General features: G+C 25.5%; 4 protein-coding genes across 8 annotated transcripts; 1 reads left to right on the top strand and 3 right to left on the bottom strand.

Annotated features, from left to right (window-relative positions):
• Window positions 1-2,573: 2,573 nt before the first annotated feature.
• LOC113548079 (alpha-tubulin N-acetyltransferase 1-like) lies at window positions 2,574-6,036 on the bottom strand. Of its 2 annotated transcripts, none has more exons than XM_026948746.1 (9): window positions 5,893-6,036; window positions 5,642-5,758; window positions 5,384-5,530; window positions 4,771-4,939; window positions 4,561-4,705; window positions 4,443-4,473; window positions 4,197-4,269; window positions 3,381-3,442; window positions 2,574-3,263 (listed from the first exon to the last, which is right to left on the bottom strand). In XM_026948746.1, the coding sequence occupies exons 2-9, from the start codon at window positions 5,734-5,736 to the stop codon at window positions 3,122-3,124; spliced, it is 864 nt and encodes a 287-aa protein (XP_026804547.1). In that variant the 5' UTR covers window positions 5,737-5,758; window positions 5,893-6,036; the 3' UTR covers window positions 2,574-3,121. The 2 variants fall into 2 exon arrangements, with proteins under 2 accessions (XP_026804547.1, XP_026804548.1); XM_026948747.1 differs by having other exon boundaries at window positions 3,122-3,263; window positions 5,927-6,017.
• A 4,913-nt stretch (window positions 6,037-10,949) lies between these two features.
• LOC113548208 (coiled-coil domain-containing protein 51-like) lies at window positions 10,950-13,102 on the bottom strand. 4 transcript variants are annotated; one of them, XM_026948966.1, is made up of 2 exons: window positions 12,923-13,102; window positions 10,950-12,066 (listed from the first exon to the last, which is right to left on the bottom strand). In XM_026948966.1, exon 2 carries the CDS (start codon window positions 11,991-11,993, stop codon window positions 11,166-11,168), a length of 828 nt encoding a protein of 275 aa, XP_026804767.1. In that variant the 5' UTR covers window positions 11,994-12,066; window positions 12,923-13,102; the 3' UTR covers window positions 10,950-11,165. The 4 variants fall into 4 exon arrangements, with proteins under 4 accessions (XP_026804767.1, XP_026804766.1, XP_026804764.1 ...); XM_026948965.1 differs by lacking the exon at window positions 12,923-13,102 and adding an exon at window positions 12,539-12,643; XM_026948963.1 differs by having other exon boundaries at window positions 10,951-12,066; window positions 12,809-13,102.
• Window positions 13,103-13,396: 294 nt separating this feature from the next.
• Window positions 13,397-17,660, top strand: LOC113549306 (apoptotic chromatin condensation inducer in the nucleus). The gene is made up of 2 exons (XM_026950540.1): window positions 13,397-14,223; window positions 15,344-17,660. Exons 1-2 carry the CDS (start codon window positions 13,734-13,736, stop codon window positions 17,242-17,244), a joined length of 2,391 nt encoding a protein of 796 aa, XP_026806341.1. The 5' UTR covers window positions 13,397-13,733; the 3' UTR covers window positions 17,245-17,660.
• A 1,866-nt stretch (window positions 17,661-19,526) lies between these two features.
• Window positions 19,527-21,076, bottom strand: LOC113548224 (thyroid transcription factor 1-associated protein 26). Its single transcript, XM_026948990.1, has 3 exons — window positions 20,766-21,076; window positions 20,164-20,296; window positions 19,527-19,864 (listed from the first exon to the last, which is right to left on the bottom strand). Exons 1-3 carry the CDS (start codon window positions 20,845-20,847, stop codon window positions 19,627-19,629), a joined length of 453 nt encoding a protein of 150 aa, XP_026804791.1. The 5' UTR covers window positions 20,848-21,076; the 3' UTR covers window positions 19,527-19,626.
• Window positions 21,077-22,931: the final 1,855 nt, after the last annotated feature.

A 22,931-nucleotide genomic window follows, 5' to 3' on the forward strand; every position in this document is an offset into this window, starting at 1 on the left:
GTTATGATATTTAGTTCAATATAATATAGATTTCAGACCATTATTTTTCAAATATTAATGGTTACCGAGTATTATGAACTGGTCGAGTTATAGAAACTAGAATAATTGTTTCAAAAATTATTTTCCTTTTCAATACTTACAATTTGAACCATTTTTAAATCCATAAGTATACTTACAAGTATGTGCTTATCAATATATTAACACAGAGCACAAAATATATTTTTTTAACCAGGAGTTCAAAATCTCAAGCTTCTGAGAGAGGCCCGTAAGTTTAATATAATGTAATATTTACAATAACACTACAATTTTACAACCAACGCTCATCAGAATCTAATATTTTAAAATTCATGCTCATCAGTACATGTTATATTTATTTATTTCCTATTTGGCTATGTATTATATTAAACAAATTAAAATTACTTAAATTATCACTTAAGTTAAAATATGTATACCTTTGTTGATGTACGATAGTTGATAGCCAATTAACAGTTCAGGTGGTTGCTGGTCGTAAAATGCGATGACAGCCGAGAGGCAAGTATAAAATAAAATAATAAAATTCGACTGCAACATTACGATGTCAACAAAATAAATAAGATAGGTTAAATCATTTTTAAGGAGTTAAGTACTGAATTGGTTTAAAGGTACAATATTATTCGAAATATTCGATTATGTAATTTATATTTATTTTTTTATTGATTTATTGGTACATGTTGAAAAAACTTAAATAATAATTATTACTATTTATAATACATTAATTTCATTCTTTATATAGATATAAGCTACGGAAATAATTTGTTGAATAGGCATTATATATACAATATTCCGTAGGACCTGTGGGGCACGCCCAACACCTCACTTACACGGTACCAGGGAGTAAGACACTTTTTTATTATACAAATTATTAGTAATGACGTTAAATCGATATTGTTTCTTTTATTTTGTTATTCTATATCAAAAAAGGCATGCAAACTATAATTCAAGTTATCATAAGGTATAAATACCTAATATAAATAGGTTAATGCTTGTTTTTATACATGTATTATTTTCAAATTTGTCTAAAAAGTAATGATATATTTTTAGTTCCTATATATATTGCTTAAAATGGAGAACGGTATATAGTCGGAACCTACATAATTTAATCATTATAATATTATATATATTATTTAATATACAAGATGATTCACTGAGAGCATGCTTTATCTTATTTTTACCTTTAAACATAAATTTATTCAAATACTATTTTGTTTTAATTTTTAAACAAACCTACAAGAACGAACCATATTATCAAATGTTCATACTTTTTTACCAAAAATTATAAATATTATACATATTTTAGGTGAAACCGTTATTAAAGACTATTATCCTTAGCACCAACTTAAAATGATTAATAGCACGGACATTCATAATTTAGATTTTTATCTAGATATCTACATCATCATTATTCAAAAAATTAACAGTTTAAAAATTTAAAGTAGAAAAAGTACTTACATAGGACTTTTTAAATCGCAAAAATCTAAATAATTAAAAATATGGTTTTATAGTATTTTTTACAATAATAAATCAAAAAATTAAAAAATGCATTTTTAAAAGAGAAGATAAGGAGGGGCATGTAAATCATTCTGTGTATAGGTATATTTATAATAATTTTTAAATCTAAAATCATCTACATGGCTATATGTATATTGTATATTTTTGGTCATATTTCACATAACAATTGTGATTTTAATAAGTGTCTGTATGGTTATACCTTCATTCTATAAAATTTATAAATAAAAGAAAGGTATTTTTTAAGATGTATAAATAATTTATTTTTATTTTAGATATGTAAATTATTTTTGTAATTTTAACTATAAAATTAAAACTAACTTTTATTTAATAGATTGACCATTATAATGACTGGTAACCAATGATTTAATAAGCTGCTAATACATATATAACTGATTGTCTTATAATCTTGCTTACCTATCTATATTTATTATTTATACATGTTTGATTATAGCCTATGATAATTTATAAATTAAATTTAAAATACCTACTTAGTACATGTATCCAGGTGGGCTGGCTTGATAATAATAACCATCAATCATACATATATATAATTATTTTGATTGTTGAAAAATATGTAGTTATTAAAACAAATTTAATTTTATTAATAAATTACAAATTAAATAAAAATAAATATTATTTATAATTTTTAAATAGGTATTGCAAAATTGTTTTTATTTAATGTTTGAAAATTAGGAAAAAATTATGAATTATAATATATATATACCTACTGGCTAATAATCTATTTTTATATATTTTATAAAACATAATACTTACAAAAATGTATAAGTCTAATATTATAATATTGTAACTTGTAAGATGTTTAATTATTCAGTAATTCATTTTAACTTGATAGGTTACATCTAACTCAATATTACTTTGATTTTTGATATTCATACAAAAATTTATAATTTTTAAAATAAAAACCATGAGACATCTAGCCACCTGGTAGGTATAAACTATATGTTTGAATATATATGATTATTATTAATATAACAAATTAATAATTAAATATTTCATCATCAATATTATAAGATACAATATATTACATAAAACATAAGTATATGAGGTATCCTACTTTACAAGTGTTAAAATTAAAATAATTATAATTTAACATATCTTGGACAACAATAGGTAACATGAAAACAAATTAATGAAAATTAAATCACAGATATATATATCTAACATCTATATAATAAAACTAAAACATCTTAGTTAATAGAGAACTATATAATATTTTTAAGGAAAAAACTAAAAATTATAATTGCATAATTAAGACATTAAACTAACTGTAGAAATATACATAACATAAAATGAAAATGTTAAGTTAATTGGGTAGGTACTAGCATGTAAATAATGTGATACCTACATTTTAATTATCTATCAATACTGTTAATTAGAGTATGGTGTGTACCTATTATATATTGTATTTTTTTTTTATTAATTAATTTACATTTTAATGAAATAAATAATTGTATAAAAAGTTTAAAAAGCTCCTTATTTTAAAGATAATAAGTCTAATAAGACTGTTAAAAATGCAATTATTGATATAATATCTGATATTTATAAAAGCTTTTTACCACAAATGGGAATGATAAAATTTGAGATCCAATTTTGGCGGAGCACCTTTTTTTCCATTAATTGTGTCATTTACATCTTTTTCTGAAGGAAGAACCGTGACAAGATTTGGTTTGTTGTCCTTGAATTTATTATTGATGCTGTTTAATATGTAAAAAAAAGTGTAATAATTAAATAATTATCAAAATGTAATTGTAAATGGAAAATTAGATGAACTGTATATAAATAAAAACCAGGTACTTATATTAGCTACTTACATATCAGCATTAGCAACGTATTTGTCATTCAATCTAGTTGCACTACCAGCCCCATGTAATATCTAACATGAAAATAAATGTTAACATTTTTTTTTTTTGTTAAAACCATACTAATATAAATACTAAACTATATTTAATATCATAGGCACCACCAGGAATTTTGTCAGAGGGGTGCATTGTGCATAGTATACGCTGATTTATAAATAATACTTAAATTATTTAAGTTAAATATGAATAAATATGACAATACCATTCAATTTTTTTCATTGTTTTCAAAATTTTTTTTTTGTAAGTGCACCCTCCCTGCCCCTCTTCGCGGCGCCTTTGTTTAATATTTAATATATTTAAATATACTTTTGTTTGAATAGTTTAATTTTAAAATTCCTTCTCATTTTATCATAACCTAAACTACATAGGTACCTTAAAAACCTAGTAATCATATGAATTATCCAACCTACTTATTGGCGTTTACTAGGGAATGTTTTTTTATATTACAGATCTCGTCCAAAAATTCACTGATTTTTTAAATTATTTTAAATAATTGGTGGCTTATTATAATATTTAAAATTATATATATATAATTTTAGAAAATTTCACTCAATTTTTTTTATTGTACATGTCTCTGGTTCTGCTAAAAAGAATATATCATTCATGCTTTTTTTTAATAGTCTTCATAAAATCATAATTAAACATATTTTTTCAATATCTATTTAAATTTAGTATGCATTTATTTTATATTTATAGCCCTATTCAAATTTGTAATATTGTTATTAATTTATAGTAATATAAATTATTTAAATAAATAATTATCCATACATCAGACATGGAGTCATTGTGTTTATTTGCAGCATGGCGCCCATATGTAGGTTTGTTTCTGTATCCATTTGTACTGTAACATAAAGAATCAAATACAATAATTGTTAATTTTTATAAAAGGTATTTTACATTATAATAATAAATACATTTTATAATTAAATTATTACCTAATAACTATAATAATAGAATAGGTAATGATATCATAAATAGGTATCTATTTTTTTTTTTTAATAAAAAATACCTTACCTATCATATTTATCTTTTAGTTGTGTTAATCCTAAAATAATAATAGAAAAAATAGTTAAAAATATGTGATATGGGTAGCCATGATATTAGCAATAATAGTTTATTAACTATACAGTACCTGGAGTATCAAAAAATTCTTCAAATATTACGAAATTGTTTCCTTGATCTACTAACTTTTTAAGTGAATAATGTTTTTGCATAAATTGTAACATTTTTTTCGAAGGTTTATCTATAGCTAATTGTTTTGCTTCTAACTCATTATCCTAAAATGTAAGAGCTGTTACAATATTATGTTAAATGAGTAAAGAAAATATTCAAGTCATATTACCTTTAACATGTGTTCAAATAGTTTATTTCCATATCCTTGACGTTGTCTAGTTTCATGAATGTAAAAGTCAAGTAAACAATACACCATGGCTTCAGAGCGAGAACCTTTTTTGTCAAAAAGATATAATTTTTTCCATCCCATTTTCAAAATTCCAACAATAACAAATGTTCTATAAATGTTATATTAATGATTACTGATTAGTGTATATTGTAGGTAATAGTGTTAGGCAATAAATATTTTCTTACATCTAAATATATAATATCAGTGGCGGTTATCCTATAATTGAGGTGTAGCGCCTGCTACACCTTTAATAATTAGAGGAGGGTGGGGTGGGTTGTTTATTTAATTTTTTATAAGCGAATAATACAGAATAATACTTGATATATTTTAATAGTGTAATAATAAATTAGCAACTATTTTTTTTAACATGTTGAATAAACTATTCAGTAAATGGAATGTTTTAATAGAAGAATATTATTGGGAGTGGGTGGTTATTTCTTATGTTCCGCTACACCTATATTTTTAAGGATAGCCGCCACTGTATAATATTACCTATATGCACTAGATACTATAGGTATCTATTAGGTATTTATTATAAGAATAAAATACATACTCTTCATTCGTTTGTTCTGACAATAAATAAATTATATGATCAGATTTTGATAATTTTTCTGCTGTTGTTATAGGCATTTTTAAATCCTGTGCTCTGGCAGATGCCTTACCCATTTCGTCAATAATCATTGCAACTTTTTTTTGTAAGCTGTAAAAATTATAATTATTATTTATTCAAATAATTTAGAGATAAAATATAGTAGTATAATATGCAAATATGCTGGTAACATAGTTTTAAATGCATGATTTTTAATCATACTTTTCATCGTCTTCGAAGCCAAATGGTGTCAAAGAATGATCAATTTTCACAATTCCTCCTTCAGCTAAATCTTTTATATCAAATTTAAATTCCATTTTGGTTGGTTTTATGAAAAATCTATACAACATGATAAATCTCAAATAAGTATGGATATTCAATAAAAATAAATAAATCAAGTAAATATTTAAAAACATTGAACCTAGATCGGTTTAAAAGAGACATAGGTAAATATAAGATATTTAATAAATTACCTATATTATTTAAATGAATAGTAAAAATACGAACTGTCGCTGAATTAACGTGGGTAGGTATAATAATAGTGCTATAGCGTTGACGTACTAATGCAGAATAAAACTAAATAGTAAGTATAGTAGAGACGGCGGCGATATGCGAATTTCGAGTAGGGCTGTCTAATTTATTGATTTTCTTCTACAGGGTTGTGCAGCAGCGCTGCTTTTGCAGATGTTTCTATACCGCGGTAACTAAATTGCCATTACCACACATTCTATCATTGTGCTTTTCAACAAAAACAATTTTGTTTTTTTAAGAATGTAGTAAAACACAAAACCAAATAATAATGCTGAATATATTTGTTCTCTTAGACATACCGCGCAACCAAATAAAATTTCTAATAGGCTAGGTAGGTACTTATGTTTATTAATTACCAAAAATTGTTTGTTGCACTTAGCCTTTCAACTTAGGTATACTCTTTTATGTATACATTTCATTCTTAAACGATTAACAAACTATTTGAATAAGTATACATAAACGATAAGCCTATAACCTTGTCCTACATGTACATGGTGTGTACTAATTCTATACAAATTGGATTTCTGATGTCTCTAAGAAACCATCACAAACAATAATTTAATTTTTTTTCTAGTTCAAGTCAATGGCGTATTTGAGGGGGGGAGGCAAAGGGGGCATTCCCCCATCGTTCGTATTTTTCCTATATAATACATTAATTAATAGTTTATTTAAAAAATTTTCTGTTTGATAAAGATTGTAAATCGTTATGAACCATACTTAACTTAATAAGAATTGTATGCCTATTTAGTTAATCAAATTTAAATTATTTTCAGTTTGTATAGAAGAAAAATTAATTTCACCCCCCCCCCCATGATCATTACTCAAATACTCCCTTGGTAAACTTAAACGTATTAAAAGTTTTAATATCGGTATGGATATTTAATAAGTTAGTAATGTTCAAGTGCAAAGTTTTAATTTTGACAAAATTGGAAACTAAACTCTTCAAATGAATTGTTCTTAATAATGTTTTTTTATGGGAAAAAAATCCAACTTTTCTGTAAGAGGTATTGCCTATATTCTATTTCAAAGTGCAAAAATGTATACATCTAAGTATTACCGTGTTCGGCGAAAGGAGTTAAATACTCGTATATTGTATATTAAAGTTTAGATCATTATATTCGAACTTGGTGTATTATTTAATTATGTCTATATAGTGGCAAACTGGCAATTATCGTATAATATATCTACTGTAAGAATAAAAAAATAATTAAATAAATACATTTTGTTAATATGTCGTGTATAATTATTTACCTTAAAATTAAATTTCACAAGTTAAAAAAGCATAATTATGTAGGTATATTTTATGTTTTAATTTTTTATTACTATACCTAGGTAACATTCTGCTTCCTATTTGCACGTCTTATAAGTCTAAAAATGTATTCTTTCTATATTATTAAATCGGAAATGGCGAATATATTGCATATTTATATTTTATTTATGTATTAGTTTATTTACGATATTGTCGTCATGATATCATTTATCGAGTCGCACCTAAAACAAATAACATAAATAACAAATCGTATATTCTTCGTGTATAATACTTAATACTACTTTGTATTAGTAAACTTATTACACTATTACTTCAATCGGCGGTGGCAGCAAGCTCTTTTTACAAAAGTCAAAATGACATAATCACAGATACCATTTCTTATATCAGTGCGTGTATGTTTGGTTGTATCTGTAAATCAATCATATTTAATTGATTTCTGTTTTAATAAATTTAAAATGTCTATAAATAACTAAAAAAAAAGTCAAAATATTTGAATATTATACCATACCTAGAAAATGATATTATAGAAATTTAGTGGAAATTTGAAGTATCTACGGTTTTAGATTTTGAGAGGAGCAATGAATATTATATTGATTTAATGACGGTATGTTTTTTTTGTATGCTATCATATTTTGATACATTAAAAATATTTCGATTTTAAACATTGTTGGTGGCTTATAATTGAAAATTGGTTTAAGTTGGTACTTCAAGTCATAAGGGGTCAAAATTAAAAAATTCCCAGTACTTTTCAAAATAATCGGGAAGAACAAAAATTAAGGAAAAACGGAAATTTTCATAGAAAAATCTTATGTAATATTATTTTATATGTCTACGCAATTTTCACGTAAAATCAGTATTTAATAAAATTGATTTTTTTTTTTTGTAACTTCAAAAGTTCAAAACAAAAAATCATATACATAGTCCATATAGGTATTTGAAATTTTCATCAATATATTATATTACTATTTTCTTTACACATAATACAAATATTCAAAATACCTTAAATTTAATTTTGACCTCTACACAGTACAATTCGATTAAATTTTCTATCCTTAACCACCTTTAAATTTTAAAATCTGATAATTTTATGGAGTATATTTATTAGTTATCATATACACAGATACGAATAAGAGCGGTTACACATCTTTGTAATTTTAATGCATGCATCGCGAACGGAATCTAAAAAATTAAGAATAGGAATCGGTAGATAATATACTGGATATGTACTAAGAATTTGCATAATTATGAAAAATTTTTTATTGAAGTGTAATAAGAATTTTAAGTAGAATACATTTTCCAAGAAATCGTGAAATTTTGTGTGGGGGCGACTTTTCAGGAAGTCAGGATATTGAGATATATAATTATGTAGGTGATACAAGATTAGGTAACTTTTTTTTTATTGATTTGAAGAAAGTTACAATCTGTGGTGGCATTTCACTAATTTTGATAAATAAAAAGAACAACAATGACATGAAAGTTTGAATAGGAAGAAGGACCTCTCCTACAATATTATTTAATATTTATTATGTTATTTGACGTTTTATTTTCTTTAACTGACCTGCAGTATTACAATAACTCAGGGTCTAATAGGTCATGTGGCCAATCTTTGTTTAGACGACGGGTGATGATCTTTTGATAGCTGTAGAGGACTCGAGACATTTTATGAATTAATGGATTAGGGTGGTTTTTTAGTTTGCTATGAAATTATTTATAATGATTTATTGCAAGTTTTCTCACAGTTGGTAGTTGAAGGTCTTTATGAAGATCTACTTAAGATCTTGATTTGTTGTGTACTAGGGAGCATTTGTGATAGTTCTTAAAGCTATTGATTGGAATGACTATAATGGTCTAATATTAATTATTAGATGGTTTGGCGGGTCCCCATATTTGTATCCCGTACAACCAAACTGTTTTGAATTCTGAATGTCTGATAACATTTTTTATTTGCTAGACTGATTTTTGACTTCAGGATGGGGCGAAGTAAATGGAGCCGTATGTTTACTTGTTTGCGTTTTAATTTTATGTGGTATAGGAGTATAAGAGGAGGACATTCGTTACGTCGTACTGTCGTAATTAATGTGAAATTTACTTGTAGGTACTGATTTTGCCTTATTGATTTATACAGTTACAATTGTATCCTCCAGTTGTTAGCCCAGATAGAAGGTAATTATAATATTTAAGTGTGATGTTGATGTGTGATTACAAATAATCAGTGGCTATATTAGCATTAGAGTTCGAAGCTAGGATTGTCGTATCATCGGCGTAAGTTGTAAGAATAGTGTTGTTGGCTGATGAAATGTCTGAGATATAGACGCTGAAGAGTCGTGTAAAGGGGATAAATCACTTCCTTGAGGGATATAAGCTTTTATTGGGTTAAGAGGTTATGTTCGGCACTTTCTTTTTATAAAACATTCTTGTATTCTTTCCTATCCTCAATTGTGAAAAAATATTTTTTTTTTAATTAGATTTAAAGAATAACAATATTATGATTTTTATTACCTAATATGTACCACTATGATAGTTGTGCTATCAAAAACTATAAATAGTTTAATATCTAATCTGTAAACATGAATATTAGGTATTTCATAATTTTACAAATGGCATTGACTCGTGATTCGTGATTATTAATAACTGATTTTAAGGTTTTCTTTATTTTTAATTTATTACACAAAGCATTTTCAATTAATTTTTTATTCATCATATACAGTATGTTCAATATGTTTGGAGACAGTCATTAGATTAATTGAGACTGATAAACGATAATATGATACAATTATAATACAATATTATAATGACTAATAAGGTTATTACATATTTTACACTTTAAGTTTAAATGTAGGAACAGTAGAGTTATTGGTTGTTGATCTATGTAGGTATTAAAATAAGCATACACAAATTAAGTATTCAAATTTTTTGAACATCTGGAATAATTTTTTTCTTTTCTTCGTAAAAAAAATATTTGTTATTAACATAACATAGGGGGTAATGCATTACAGTGTGAAAAAGTATTTTTTGTAATTAAGAATTAAATTAAAATGTTTAGTTTTTATAATAGGCGGTATACGAATTTTATCTATTTATAGAATTGTAACTAAAACATTTTTCTGAATTAAAGGACTAACATTACTATAAACTTGAAAATTATGAGCAATTTGCAGGTTTAATGTTATAATATAGTTCTTTCATCTGGATTATTATTTGTTTCCTACATTTTTATACTTAAATTGTAAAATAATAGTGTATAGTAGGTAAGTTTAGTTACTTGAAGATATTGTTCTAACACAGTGGTTGGCAACCTTATTGGACTTTCGGAACACATTCACAAATTAAAAAGTCCACGGGCCGGACAAAATAAAAATTTTATATTCTTAAATTATTTAATGTGAAAAAAAAATTTAAATAATAAAATGTAAAAAAAAAATGTTGTTCTAGAATTTAAAGCGGCCCGTATACTTTAGCTGCTGCGGGTTGCCGACCACTGTTCTAACATAATCTTAACCACAAATAGACCTACATTTTCTGCATCATATCTTCTAAAAATTATATAATATGCTAAGTTGGTAGTCACTAACTTTATAATTGAGAAGAATTTGCAGAAAATTTGGGTGACTAAGTTCCACCAACTTCTTATTTGTGCTAATAACTATAATTATAGATAAAATAACACAGTAATATCCTTATTAAAGTATATTTTAATCTATGCTACAATCAAAATTTAAATCATATGTTCAATCGTTTTGAAAATTTTTATGCTTATCAGATTATTTTATTATCACATATAAATAATACTTACAAGTAAAAATTTGGTAACACCATTGATTTGATATTTGATTTTGAAATATACTCCAAGTAACACTTAGTAAACTCAATACTTAACGGAGACATTATTTATTAGAAAATAAAAACTAATAACAATAATAAAAACCAAAACTTAAATATAATGGATTAAAACAATTTTGATACTAAATAAGCTGATAGAGCAACTATAGTACAATTAATAGTTGTTAGAATAATAACATCACGGTCAGTATATTTCCAGTCTGGCTCTACGGTACTTATTAATTTATTTGAGTTTAACTGTGCTTTTTTCAACATTTTATTTTGTTTTTGAACTTGTAATAATAAATGTTTTATTTGATCACTTTTATTGGAATTTGATGAATCCAACTTGGCATCTAACACCATTCTTTTAAATTCATTCATTTTCCATGCATTGATTACAGTACTTCCAATTATACCAATAATAGTACCAAGAATTGAGCCAACAATAGATACATATTTAGTTCTCTCCGCTTGTATTCTTTCTCGGTCATGACTGTCTTTCAAGGTGGTAGATAGCAATATGAAGCTATCTCTTTCATCTTTTTCACAATAATTAACCCGATCGATGATAGAATTTTCTTGTTTTAATAATGCATGCTCTTGTGTTACTAATTCAATGTATCTATCTTCTGATCTAGAAGTATTTATAAGTTCATTCCGTATGTCTTTTAGTTTGTTTTGAATTGTTCTTAGTTCTACTGATACATCTCTTCTTCTATCTTGAGCTTTCATAAATTGTTTTTGAGACTCCAACACTCTATCTTGGGCTACTCGAACTTCACTTAAACCAGTGACCCGTTCATACCATGAAACAACTTTATCATATTCTGGACGATAAACTGCAAGTCGGTTATATAATTCAGTTCGTGAACTATTTGATTTAGAAATTTTGTTTTGTGCTTTTTCCTTTAACATTTGTAAAACCGTTTCTACTTGCTTTCTAAATTTCATGGTTTTATCAATATTTCAATAAGTCACGATTTATTTGATACCCACTGATAGATTTTGTTGGACCAGCATACTTCTAAAAATAAGGAAATTGATTCTCAGAGATTGAAAATAAACTCTTATTTAAATTTTACACTACTAATTATAATATGTAAAACCTAACATAAAACATAATCCAAAAAATTGAAAGTCAATCTTAATTGTAAATTACGATGAACATTACATTACTTATAATTCATATTAAGTGGAAAACATTGAACTATATAAATATAATGGAAGAAAAATGTTTTCATTATAAAAACATGTATACATTAAGCTAAATTAAAAATAAGTGAATATTCAAATTGTTGTTAATTTTACATTTTATAACAGGTATTTTTTTACTCTTGCTGTTATGTTATTTGTAGAGTGCAATTAGATTTATTTAAATATATTGGTTATTAAATAATAATTTATTCAATTGAAATATTTTTTTTCTGTTCTAAATGTCTATCTAAAATGTATTTATTAATATTATAAATAAGAGATTAAAGAATTAAAAAATAAACCTTATTTCCAGAAGTAAATACTGTCACAAAAGATTTGATGAAGAAGACTAATTAAATGATAATAATATTAAAAACTTTGAACACTAGTGAACTACCCAGTTTATTTTTAATTTTTATATAGATTTTTTTTATCATGGGTGTAACAATTAACATATATATTAAGATAATTTAAGTACATATGATTGATTAAAAAAATATAAATATGTCTTGCTTAAAACCTATTTATAAATTATTAGCTTACATACTTGTTTAAAATAAAAAAATTGTTACCTAATTTAATTTAATATAAATAAATTAAAAGGAACGGTGATTTACAAATTCAAATTTTTAACTTTTAAACTGTATAGAAATTAGTATTACAAGTACTAATTATGAACATGTTACTATTTGTATATTGAAGGCTTGAAGCATATGAAGCACTGAATTAATGAAATTAATTTAAGTATAAATTTATAGATTATTTTTTATCCTTATTCCAAAAACAATCAAGACATCTGATTGAGACGATTGAATGATTCTGATTCTGATAGGTACGGTTACGGTATTGTCGGTATTATGATTTATGCCTTACAATAAAAAATCGAGTCGTGTTATAAATTGACCAATGGAATTAATAGACAATAGTAGATTACAGTTATCAAATGTTATTTTGACATGTTTGCCAACTGCTTACACCATCAAATTATTGTGATATTTTTTTTCAATTATTACCAAAAAAAAAATTAAATCTAATTTTGATGTATTTGATTTATTTTGATTTTTATAAAATCAGTATGTTCTGTTTGTTTAATTATTTTTGACAAAATTTTTTTAGTTAAAGTACAAATTAAAAAAAAAAAAAAAAAAAATGGAGAAAGTTGATGTCGATGAAATGTGTTTGTGTTGATAAACGATTAAAATGGCCGCCGTTTCGTTTCGAGTACAACAAAAATTTGGTGCTTATTGATTCGTTTTTTAATTTCCAAAACATAAATTACGTTAAGTCTTCGTTTAAATGGATCGACATGTGGAAAAACCTTTTTGTAAGTTTTGTACTATAAAATAAAGGACATCAAATTACCGTTATGCTGTAGTAAGTACTGTCAGTGATTTTTTTTTTATTTGAAAATATATGTTGTGAATGTTTATAATGTCCCTTGTGCTCGTGGGTATATGATAGTGAACCATTCAAAAAATATTGTCATAAAATCGTAAAATGAGCAAAAGAACCGGTCGCAAGCCGAAACGTGAACGTACGTCAAGGCGACGTACCAGGCGTCATTCTTCTACGTCTGAAACATCTTCAGAAGATGTGCCACCCCCCAAAGTTGGCAAAACCCGAGCTACTAGCAGAGTTGATGAGGGTGAAAGGAAGGTTGCATTAACTATAAAATTGCCAAAGCCAGAAAGTAATGATTGCAATGAAGAGAACACCACTGGTATGTGGAAAGTTGAGTGTTCCAATGGATCTGATGGCGATATTCAGAAGTTAAAGATTAGTTTGAGGCGTTCGCCTAAGGATTTATTAAGAGAACAAGCTGCTGAAGCTAAATGTTCAGCTGAAAGAAGAGAAAAAGAAGAAGCCGCTGGCAGTTCAACAAATCCATCTATATTGGATGGTAGCGTTACAAATTATTTAGAACAGTTTGGTAGTACCGTGGCTGTTGAAGAAAGTGAACAAAACATAATTGATTCTAGTGAACAAGGTAATGTTTAAAGATATTTACATTAACACTTACTACAATAACCTAATTTAGGAATTTTTATTATTAGGTATGTTTTAGACCTAGGTAGTGTGTAATTAATAATTTAAAAAACATTATTCTACTATTTTTTTTAATAAGACAATAATGTTTATATTTTTCTTGTAGATTAGTCAACTATAAATGTTTTTTCATATCACAATTAAATATTTAATATAACATCAATTGTAATGATTACTAACAATTTAAACTGTTTAGAAGTTAATTAATGTGTTTAACCAAGTATTGATAAATAATATTAGAAAAATTAAGTTTATGCATTAGTTTTTTATTGCACTAAAAAATCTTATTATACTGCTTTCATATTTTACAGTGTTTGTTAGTATAATTTTATATATTGAATAATACCTAGGTGTTTAATATTAATAATATTGAAATAATTAAAATAAATTATGAGTTTATTTATATTAAATATGCCATTTAATATTTAATTATATAATTTTTGAATCAATGGAGGTATAAATAAATATCTCAATAAATATAATAATGTATTTAGGTATATTCAATAAGAAATAATATAAATACTTATTATTGAAAATTTATTAAATACATTGTGACGGTGTTATAAACATTTTTACTTTCAATTTATCTACTGTATAATAAAAACAGCACAGAACAAATATTTGTAGTTTTTTCATTTTTATTATAAGAATCTGAATTTGTTCTATAGTTAACAATAAATATAAATAGTAAAAACTTAGAATTTTTGTCATACTAGTTAATCATTTGTTTTAATTTCTACTCAAATTATGTGTAAATTGTATTTACTAATATTGCATCAAATATTAATGCTAGTATTTAATTTTTAATTGTTCTTTTTTTTATATTTAATAAAATTTAAGTACCTAATATTTTATCAATTTAACAGTAATGTTAATTCAAGAAATTGCTTTGAAATATTAATATTAAATTAATCCATAAATATTATCCATATTATATTAATACTAAAGATGTTCTTGATGTTTACAGATTTATCCACTAATAAACTAACAACTTTATTAAACTTAGATTTTCTAGTTTTTAAAAAGATAGTAATTCTAAACCATTTTATTTTAATTTTCAGAACAAGTTGTTATCCCTCCCAATGAACCATGCAATCAAGAAAATATAGATAATGACCAGATAGACAGTGTTGAAGTATCATCTGAGTTTATAACACCCAATGAAGAACCTATTGTAGAAAATATATCTACTAATGAAGAACTCATTGATGCAGCTAATGAAACTATAGTTGAAGAAAACAAAATTCATGAAGAAGTTTTAGAACCAGCTGCCATTATGGTAGAGTCGATTAATCCTATGAATTCATCTAAAGATTTTCCAGACTCTACAGTCCGTCCATCTGTTGATGAATGTAATATTTCAGAACCTATTTTAGAAGAAAATTCTGTAAATATTTCAGAAGTTGTTGATATTCCAATAGCTTTAAGTGAAAAGATTCAGGATATTGTACCAGAATCTATTGAAAGTGTAGTGGATGAACCAAATACATCTGAAGTCTTAGAAACAGTATCAAATGTTGAGATAAATAAAATAGCTAATTCCCCAATAGAAGAAGAGATTAATAAATCTGATTATATTAATGATTCAGAACAAATGGAAGATGTTGTACAATTAACTGTTGAATCACCAGATTTAGTTGACGATGAAGATCCTAAACCAATTGATGAAGAATCTAAACCAGTCTATGAAGAAGAATTCAATTCAGTCAAAGTAAATGAAACTGAATCAGTTAATGAAATAGAACCTATACCAGTTAATGAAAATAAATCTAAACTAGTAGATAAAGAAGAAACTAAACCAAATGAAGAATCTTATAACATTCTATCATCAGATATACCCAATTTAAAACAGGTTGATGTTGAAAAAGAATTAAATGAAACGCCAAAACCATTGTCTTCACACCCTAAACGTAAATGGGGGTCTTGTAAAACAAGAACACCTATAACGATAAGTCCATTTACTTTGGGTATTATAATAGAATCTAATGGGGATTCTATTGCTGATAATGGTGAGTATCGATCAGAGGAAGGAGAAATACAAAGGACAGATTCAGACGAAGAACAAGAAGTCGAAGAAGGTATGGAAATCAATGATACTATGTTAATTGATCATGAAGCGGTTGATTATGAAGCACCAGAAGAAGAAGAAAAATCTTTTATAGATAATGATGATAATAAATCTGATAAGTCATTAGCAGAAGAAAAATACGAAGTAGAGCCGAAAAAAAAATCATCTGTAAAACGTACAACGACTACTAGCGTAATTCGTATTACAAACCTTGTTAGGCCATTCACAGTTGGTCAACTAAGAGATTTGTTACAAAGAACTGGAAAAATTGTTTCTAATGGATTTTGGATAGATTCAATTAAATCTCAATGTATTGTTGAGTATGAAAATGAAGATCAAGCCATTGAAACTGTATATGCACTCAATGATTCTCAATGGCCTTCAACAAATCCCAAATTTTTAAAAGTCGTTTTTACCAATAAAGAAGAATTAAATAAAGCATTAAATGGAACTCACCCAGAACGATTAGATAAACAAAAAGAGTCAAAAGTAGAAAAACTTAGAACACAGGTAGATAATCATTTTATTTTACGCGAATGGGATAGAGGTAAGTTGGAAGATATGAATGGTGAAAAAGATGATAAACCTATTAAAAGGAAAATATCTGATGATCTTCATGCTACAAAGGATAAAAAATTAAAGAAAGATGAAAAAGATCTACATGATAAACGTAAGAAGTCAAAATCCAAAACACCAGAACGTATTCCTACAAAAAGTTTAGACGAACTTTTTCGAAAGACCAAAACTACTCCAACTCTTTATTGGTCTCCTCTTTCTATGGAACAGATTGCAGAGAAAGAAGATCAACGGCGTAAACATCTTGCAGAGATGGAACGGTCTCAAAAGACTGACCGTAGGAGAAGAGATAACCTTCATTATCCTAAGAGGCGTTAGAATTTGTGTATTGCAAGTATTTTATATTTTAAAAAGAATACCTACATTTTATACAAATCGGTAAAACCTTTGAGTTATGTCACCATGTACCAGAAGGTTAACTCATTACACATAGTAAAAACCGCATAATTATTGTAGGCTAATTTTTTCATATACTGTATTTTTTTTTTTTAGGGATATCACAATCCACACTGTTTTTATGATATTTTGATTATAATTCGTCTTTACGTTAAATAATTTTATTTATCATAATAAAGACTGTATAAAATAAAATTACCTACTGTTATTTTTGTATTTACTTGATGTTTAAAATTCATATTAGTTCATTTTATTGTTTAGAAATAATTTTGCCTTACAACTAAGGTGTAATTGTGTTAGCAATAACATTAATTTATATTTTTCATGCTTGAATTAACTTCTGATAAATTTATGTGTAAACAGTTTGTATAAAATGTTTTTAAAATCTATTAAAGTTTATATTGATCAGAAAATATAATAATAATAATAAAAAAATAAGTGACAATTTATGAACATAATTTGATTTAATATACAATATTTTATGGTTAAGTTAAAATTTATTAATGTTGGAATTTTTTTTTTTTGTTTCAAGGATTCAATTTTATTAATTATTAGTATAATTATCAATCTTTATGACAAAAGAACAATGGGCTATAATAATATATTAAAAAAAGACTGATTATTAATGTCAGGATAAGGAAAGTTTAACTTGTTTTTGGGTCCATAATGTGTTTTTGTTAATATTATTTTTGTTCATTATTTTAATATGTCTGCTATAATATTAATTGCTGTAGTAGACTTCATAAATACAGTTATTTAAATCTAATAATTTTAACCAATCTAATTTTACAGAAAATAAATTGTTTTAGAATTATATTCCCAATGTTTGCACTCCTGTGCATACCAAATACCTATCGTTTGGTGATTCGTCTCAACATTGTATTTTGTTATATTTTCTTAGATAAAGTTATGGTTAATGTATGGTTAACCTTTGTTTTTATCTTATTTAATTTTGTTATATTAAGTAAACAATTTAACAGTTTAGTATAAAAATTAATTAACTTAATGTGTTCAAAATAAATTTTTCTAAATTTTACATCCTTGGATATGATTCAATATTATACGTTTTTTGTATTTATAAATAATATTTTTAATATATGAAATTTGATGATAAGCATTAAGATTTCGTCTCATTAAAAAATTACAAAGCAACAAACATATGTCAATTGAAATACAATTACATACTCCATTAGCATTTAAAACTTTCGCAGATTTGTACATAAGGGCTTTACTATACTGCCGGCATACAAATGGTTGACTTGGTACGGATAACTGATGTGTGTTATTTGGCTGTTAACTAACTAAAACTAGTAGTTTCAGAAGTAAACATGGAATTTAGGTAACAATTAATATTTGTAATATTTCAATTGTGTAAATATAATTATCAATGAATGTTAAGTATGTATCATAATTTAATAGAATTAATTATTGTGATTCCGCAAACCAATTACAAAATTTGAAAGTAATTTAAAAATGAGCGGATTAATTTGTTTTCAGATTTAGTGGTGAAATAAATACAATGCCTATTTTCTTATCATTGTTTTGAAAAGTGATGACTTAAATCTTGACGTATAAACTGTTTTTTAGCAAAAAATTATTGAATATTATAGCAATAGCGTAGCTGAAGCTTAATTTAGATGGGGGTCTACTTAAAGATTTTTATACACCACAAAATATTGTGAGGAATTAGGCTATAACTGTCATTAAAATATCACCAATAAAATAGCCCAAGGGGAGGCCATACACCCATGTCCCCTCAGATACACCACTGTATTATAGTTGCATTCCTGTACTAATAAAAAATACAAAAATTAAAAAATAAAATGTATTTTTTAATAGTTAATGAATATTTTAATACAAGTAAGAAAATTATTTGATTTTTGATTATGACAGACTATCCTGAAAATATTAAATTGGTATAAGGGCTTCCAGTTTTTACAACTCTACTTTCGAGCATATCTTTAAACCTTAAAATATTGTTTGTATTTGTATTTTAATATAATGTTAAATTGGAAATTATTCATATGTTTATGAAAATTTAACAAAATGAGAATTACAGTTGAACACTGAACAGATTAAGAATAATTTTAACTGAAAACCTGATGGATGAATTTGTATTGTTAAAAATCATTTATCTTTTTGTATTTTATTTTAAATAGAATTAATTCATTTTTACAATTGTATAATAATCATAAATGTCAAAAGTTTATTTGGCTTAAACAATTTCAAAGTTGGCAAAATACAGTATTTCACAATATAAAAGTATTTTTTATTTAAAATTATAAATAAAAGTGAAAACAATAATTATGTATTAATGCTAGCTTGTATTTTTTCTAACAATAGTTCCAATCTTTCTTTCATAACCGGTTGACCTTTTTTTGTTTTTTTTCCAAGTTTTTTATTTTTAAACTTCTTTTTTTGTTTATATTCTTCTAGTGCTTGCCGAATTTCTTCTTTTTTTTTCGATGCTTCAAAACGCCTTGCTTTCTTTTCCTCTTGGATTTGATTGTAACGTTCTTGTGCTTCTTTGTATGGATTTGGCCTAAGAACAAAATACCATGTTTATAAATATTTTAACATTATACACATTAAATAATAATTTGGAAGCCAGTATAGGTAGTTAAATCTTGAGTTTTATATTTAATTAAATGTCGATATGTGTTGCACACAATGTCCATAAATAGTAAACAATTAAATACAAATCAGGATCCTAACAAAAAAAAAAAAATAATAATAATAAACCTTTCATATCATCAAGGGACTTAAGATACTAAAGTTAAAAAGAAAGGCTGGTAAGTAAGTTTATTTTTAGCAATTAAATATTTAAGTTTTTGTTTTTACCTCTTTTGCTGATTAGTAAGATTGATATCTTCGCCATTTGATGTGTTTAAAGGTTTCTCAATACCAGATTTGTTTAACTCTTTGTAGTAATCACGAATTACAGCCTTTTTACGACGCTCATTCCATTCTTGAACTGAACAAAAATAAAAAATATATGATATTAATATAAACAAAATACAAAGAAGACTCTCTTAGGAATAATTGAATAGATCTTTTTATGGATGTTTTTGTCTTATTTCAACAGTTTCCTAGATAATATACAATTAAATTTTAATTTTTTTTTTAACACTAGTAAAGAAATTTAAATTTTTGTTATTCATTGGACATAATTTATAATGCTCAATATAATAATAGTTTTAAAAGAATAGCAAATTATGTGCAAAAAGTTAAAATTGGGCATGAAGATAAGAAATAAGAATACTTATCTAGTGGATCAACATTTTGAAAATAATTGTTTTTTCTAGTCTTTGTATTTAATTATAAATAAATTACATATTATATATATAATTATATTTTCTGACTTCTGTTTGTATCATAAATATAATTTAAAAAAATGATTCTACATATTATCGAATAATTAATACTTTGGATATTATACTTACATTTTTGTTTATTGCTATATTTTTTTGTTCTCCATTTTTTCTTATCGAATGGTTTCTTTGTTTTTTCATCTTGAGACGACATGATTTAATTTTATATTAATCAGTTCAATAAGTTTTCTTTTTTTAAAATTAAGACTTATTCTGGTCAGCGAGTTGTCAAACTCAAGTATTGGCTAGTACTTGCAGTCAAGGTAGCAGTCAATCACCAGTACTCACTATAGTCGCTGCAGTTGTATATGATTTAAGAATTAGAGTAATATAACATTATTTGTATAAAATGTATACGATAATTCATATAATATGTACTTTCATCTATTCCGTGATATTATCACAGAAACAAAATGAGATAACATTTCAAAATGATATCGACAACATTGATAAGACGTTTTCAGTATTCACCATCGTGGTGTTCACTTATAGATTTCATTTCAGTTTTTTGCTGTAGATTCAGTAGATAGTTCACGATGTAGCCGATGTAGGTAATAATGTAATATTAAATATATTTATATTTAATCAAAATCGCGATATAGCGGTGTGAATAGATTAATGTTATAATTAGTTGCTTAAAATTAGCTCAAATATTTTGAGAATATAACTGTTTGCACCTAGAAAATAATGATATAACTAGACGTATTGATGTGTTCAGCGGTCCTATGGCCCTCGTTTTGAGCTATCCATGTGTTAGAACAATTTACCTCTAAATATAATTTTTAGTTTAATCTAGAATCTTAAATTATTTGAAAATTATTTTTCAAATTAATTTCATTGATAAATCCCTGAATTATTTCAATTTCCTATTTCTAGGTGCTAATACTAAACTAGGTACCTACCTTGGTTTCTTAGACCTTTGTGAGCAAGTATCAACGTGAATGCCATTTTAGTTTTGACCCTGTCATAGACTACTTCACGATAAAATGTTTTTTCAATGAATGTTATAATAATAATGAAATGATTGTTTTATAAGTGTTATATTTTGATAACTAAGAAAATAATGTCGCTTGCCTCGTTTCATTCACACCAACTTCAAGAAGACAAATCATCAATGACGTAGTTATTAGGCGAGGGATAATAAGGATAGATCCGTCTCCACTCTCCACGAGAGCCTTTCTTTATGTTATAATTTTGTAATATTTCATAGTGTAGGTACTTATGTAGTTTTGTGCAAAGGTATTCATGATATGGATAGACGATAGTCGTGGTCATAGTTCAAAAGCGCTGAAGTGCACCTTATCTTACCTACTGACTACTACCATTTATTAAATATTTAACCAATGCTACTACCTATTCAAAATAACAATTGTAAGTTGTAACTTGAATAGTTGTACTACGCTTAATAAAGTGATTGTGATGATAACAAACTCAAAATGACCATTACTGGCATTATTACTACTATATAATAATTATAGGTATTATCTACATTGCGTGTTTCCACCATTACCATCCATCTATATCATTAAATCCTTAGAAGATTCTAAAACAACCTATAGTATTTAGTTCAAACTTGGAATAATAGATTATAATATTTGTATTGAAAATCCATTTCAAATTCAGATATAATAATAATATGTAGTAATTAATATGCATTATATATACATTAATTAGTCGAGGGTGAAGAATATTAAATATTATATTATGTTCTGTAAAATGTTAAAAATAATTTTGTTAAACATTGATAATTTTAATTAGTGTTGTCCATGATTGAAATTTGACCATAAACATCATTTTATCTGTAAAATTAACACGCTCTAAAATATTTCATTTCATTTCGCTAAATTGATAGGGTACATAAAACACTGACAAGTTAGTTTGATGTACTGGCTCTTATGTTTTTCTTTTTTAATTCATATGAAGGTTTTTTTTTATGGTAAACAGGTATTTCATTTCGTATTTTAGTTTTTGTGACTATATGCTATAAATATCTGGTCATGCCGTCATGGTTTTTGATATAAATATGAATAACAAACAATAAGTCAATAACTAACTATTATTTTCTTTTGCTATATAAATTAGTTACAACTATTTCCAGTGGCGCCGATTGCCGAAGTAAAAAAAATATGTAGGACAAACATTTAAAACAAACACCCACCACTACATAATTAGTTTACATTTGAAGTTTGATCAATATTTCTTTAATACAATGAAATCAGTTATTTTCTCAGATAATAA

Source organism: Rhopalosiphum maidis, chromosome 1, assembly GCF_003676215.2.
Source record: "Rhopalosiphum maidis isolate BTI-1 chromosome 1, ASM367621v3, whole genome shotgun sequence".
NCBI classification, from domain to species: Eukaryota; Metazoa; Arthropoda; class Insecta; order Hemiptera; family Aphididae; genus Rhopalosiphum; species Rhopalosiphum maidis.

Excerpts from the sequence above, each read along its gene's own strand:
- LOC113548208 (XM_026948966.1), bottom strand. The coding sequence starts at position 11,993 with ATGAAATTTAGAAAGCAAGTAGAAACGGTTTTACAAATGTTAAAGGAA.
- LOC113548224 (XM_026948990.1), bottom strand. The coding sequence starts at position 20,847 with ATGTCGTCTCAAGATGAAAAAACAAAGAAACCATTCGATAAGAAAAAA. Across the intron at positions 20,297-20,765 it reads ATATAGCAATAAACAAAAAT|TTCAAGAATGGAATGAGCGT; the intron begins GTAAGTATAATA and ends ATTTTTGTTCAG. Across the intron at positions 19,865-20,163 it reads CTTACTAATCAGCAAAAGAG|GCCAAATCCATACAAAGAAG; the intron begins GTAAAAACAAAA and ends TTTTGTTCTTAG.
- LOC113549306 (XM_026950540.1), top strand. The coding sequence starts at position 13,734 with ATGAGCAAAAGAACCGGTCGCAAGCCGAAACGTGAACGTACGTCAAGG. Across the intron at positions 14,224-15,343 it reads AATTGATTCTAGTGAACAAG|AACAAGTTGTTATCCCTCCC; the intron begins GTAATGTTTAAA and ends TTTAATTTTCAG.
- LOC113548079 (XM_026948746.1), bottom strand. The coding sequence starts at position 5,736 with ATGGAATTTAAATTTGATATAAAAGATTTAGCTGAAGGAGGAATTGTG. Across the intron at positions 5,531-5,641 it reads GGCTTCGAAGACGATGAAAA|CTTACAAAAAAAAGTTGCAA; the intron begins GTATGATTAAAA and ends TAATTTTTACAG. Across the intron at positions 3,264-3,380 it reads TACGTTGCTAATGCTGATAT|CATCAATAATAAATTCAAGG; the intron begins GTAAGTAGCTAA and ends CATATTAAACAG.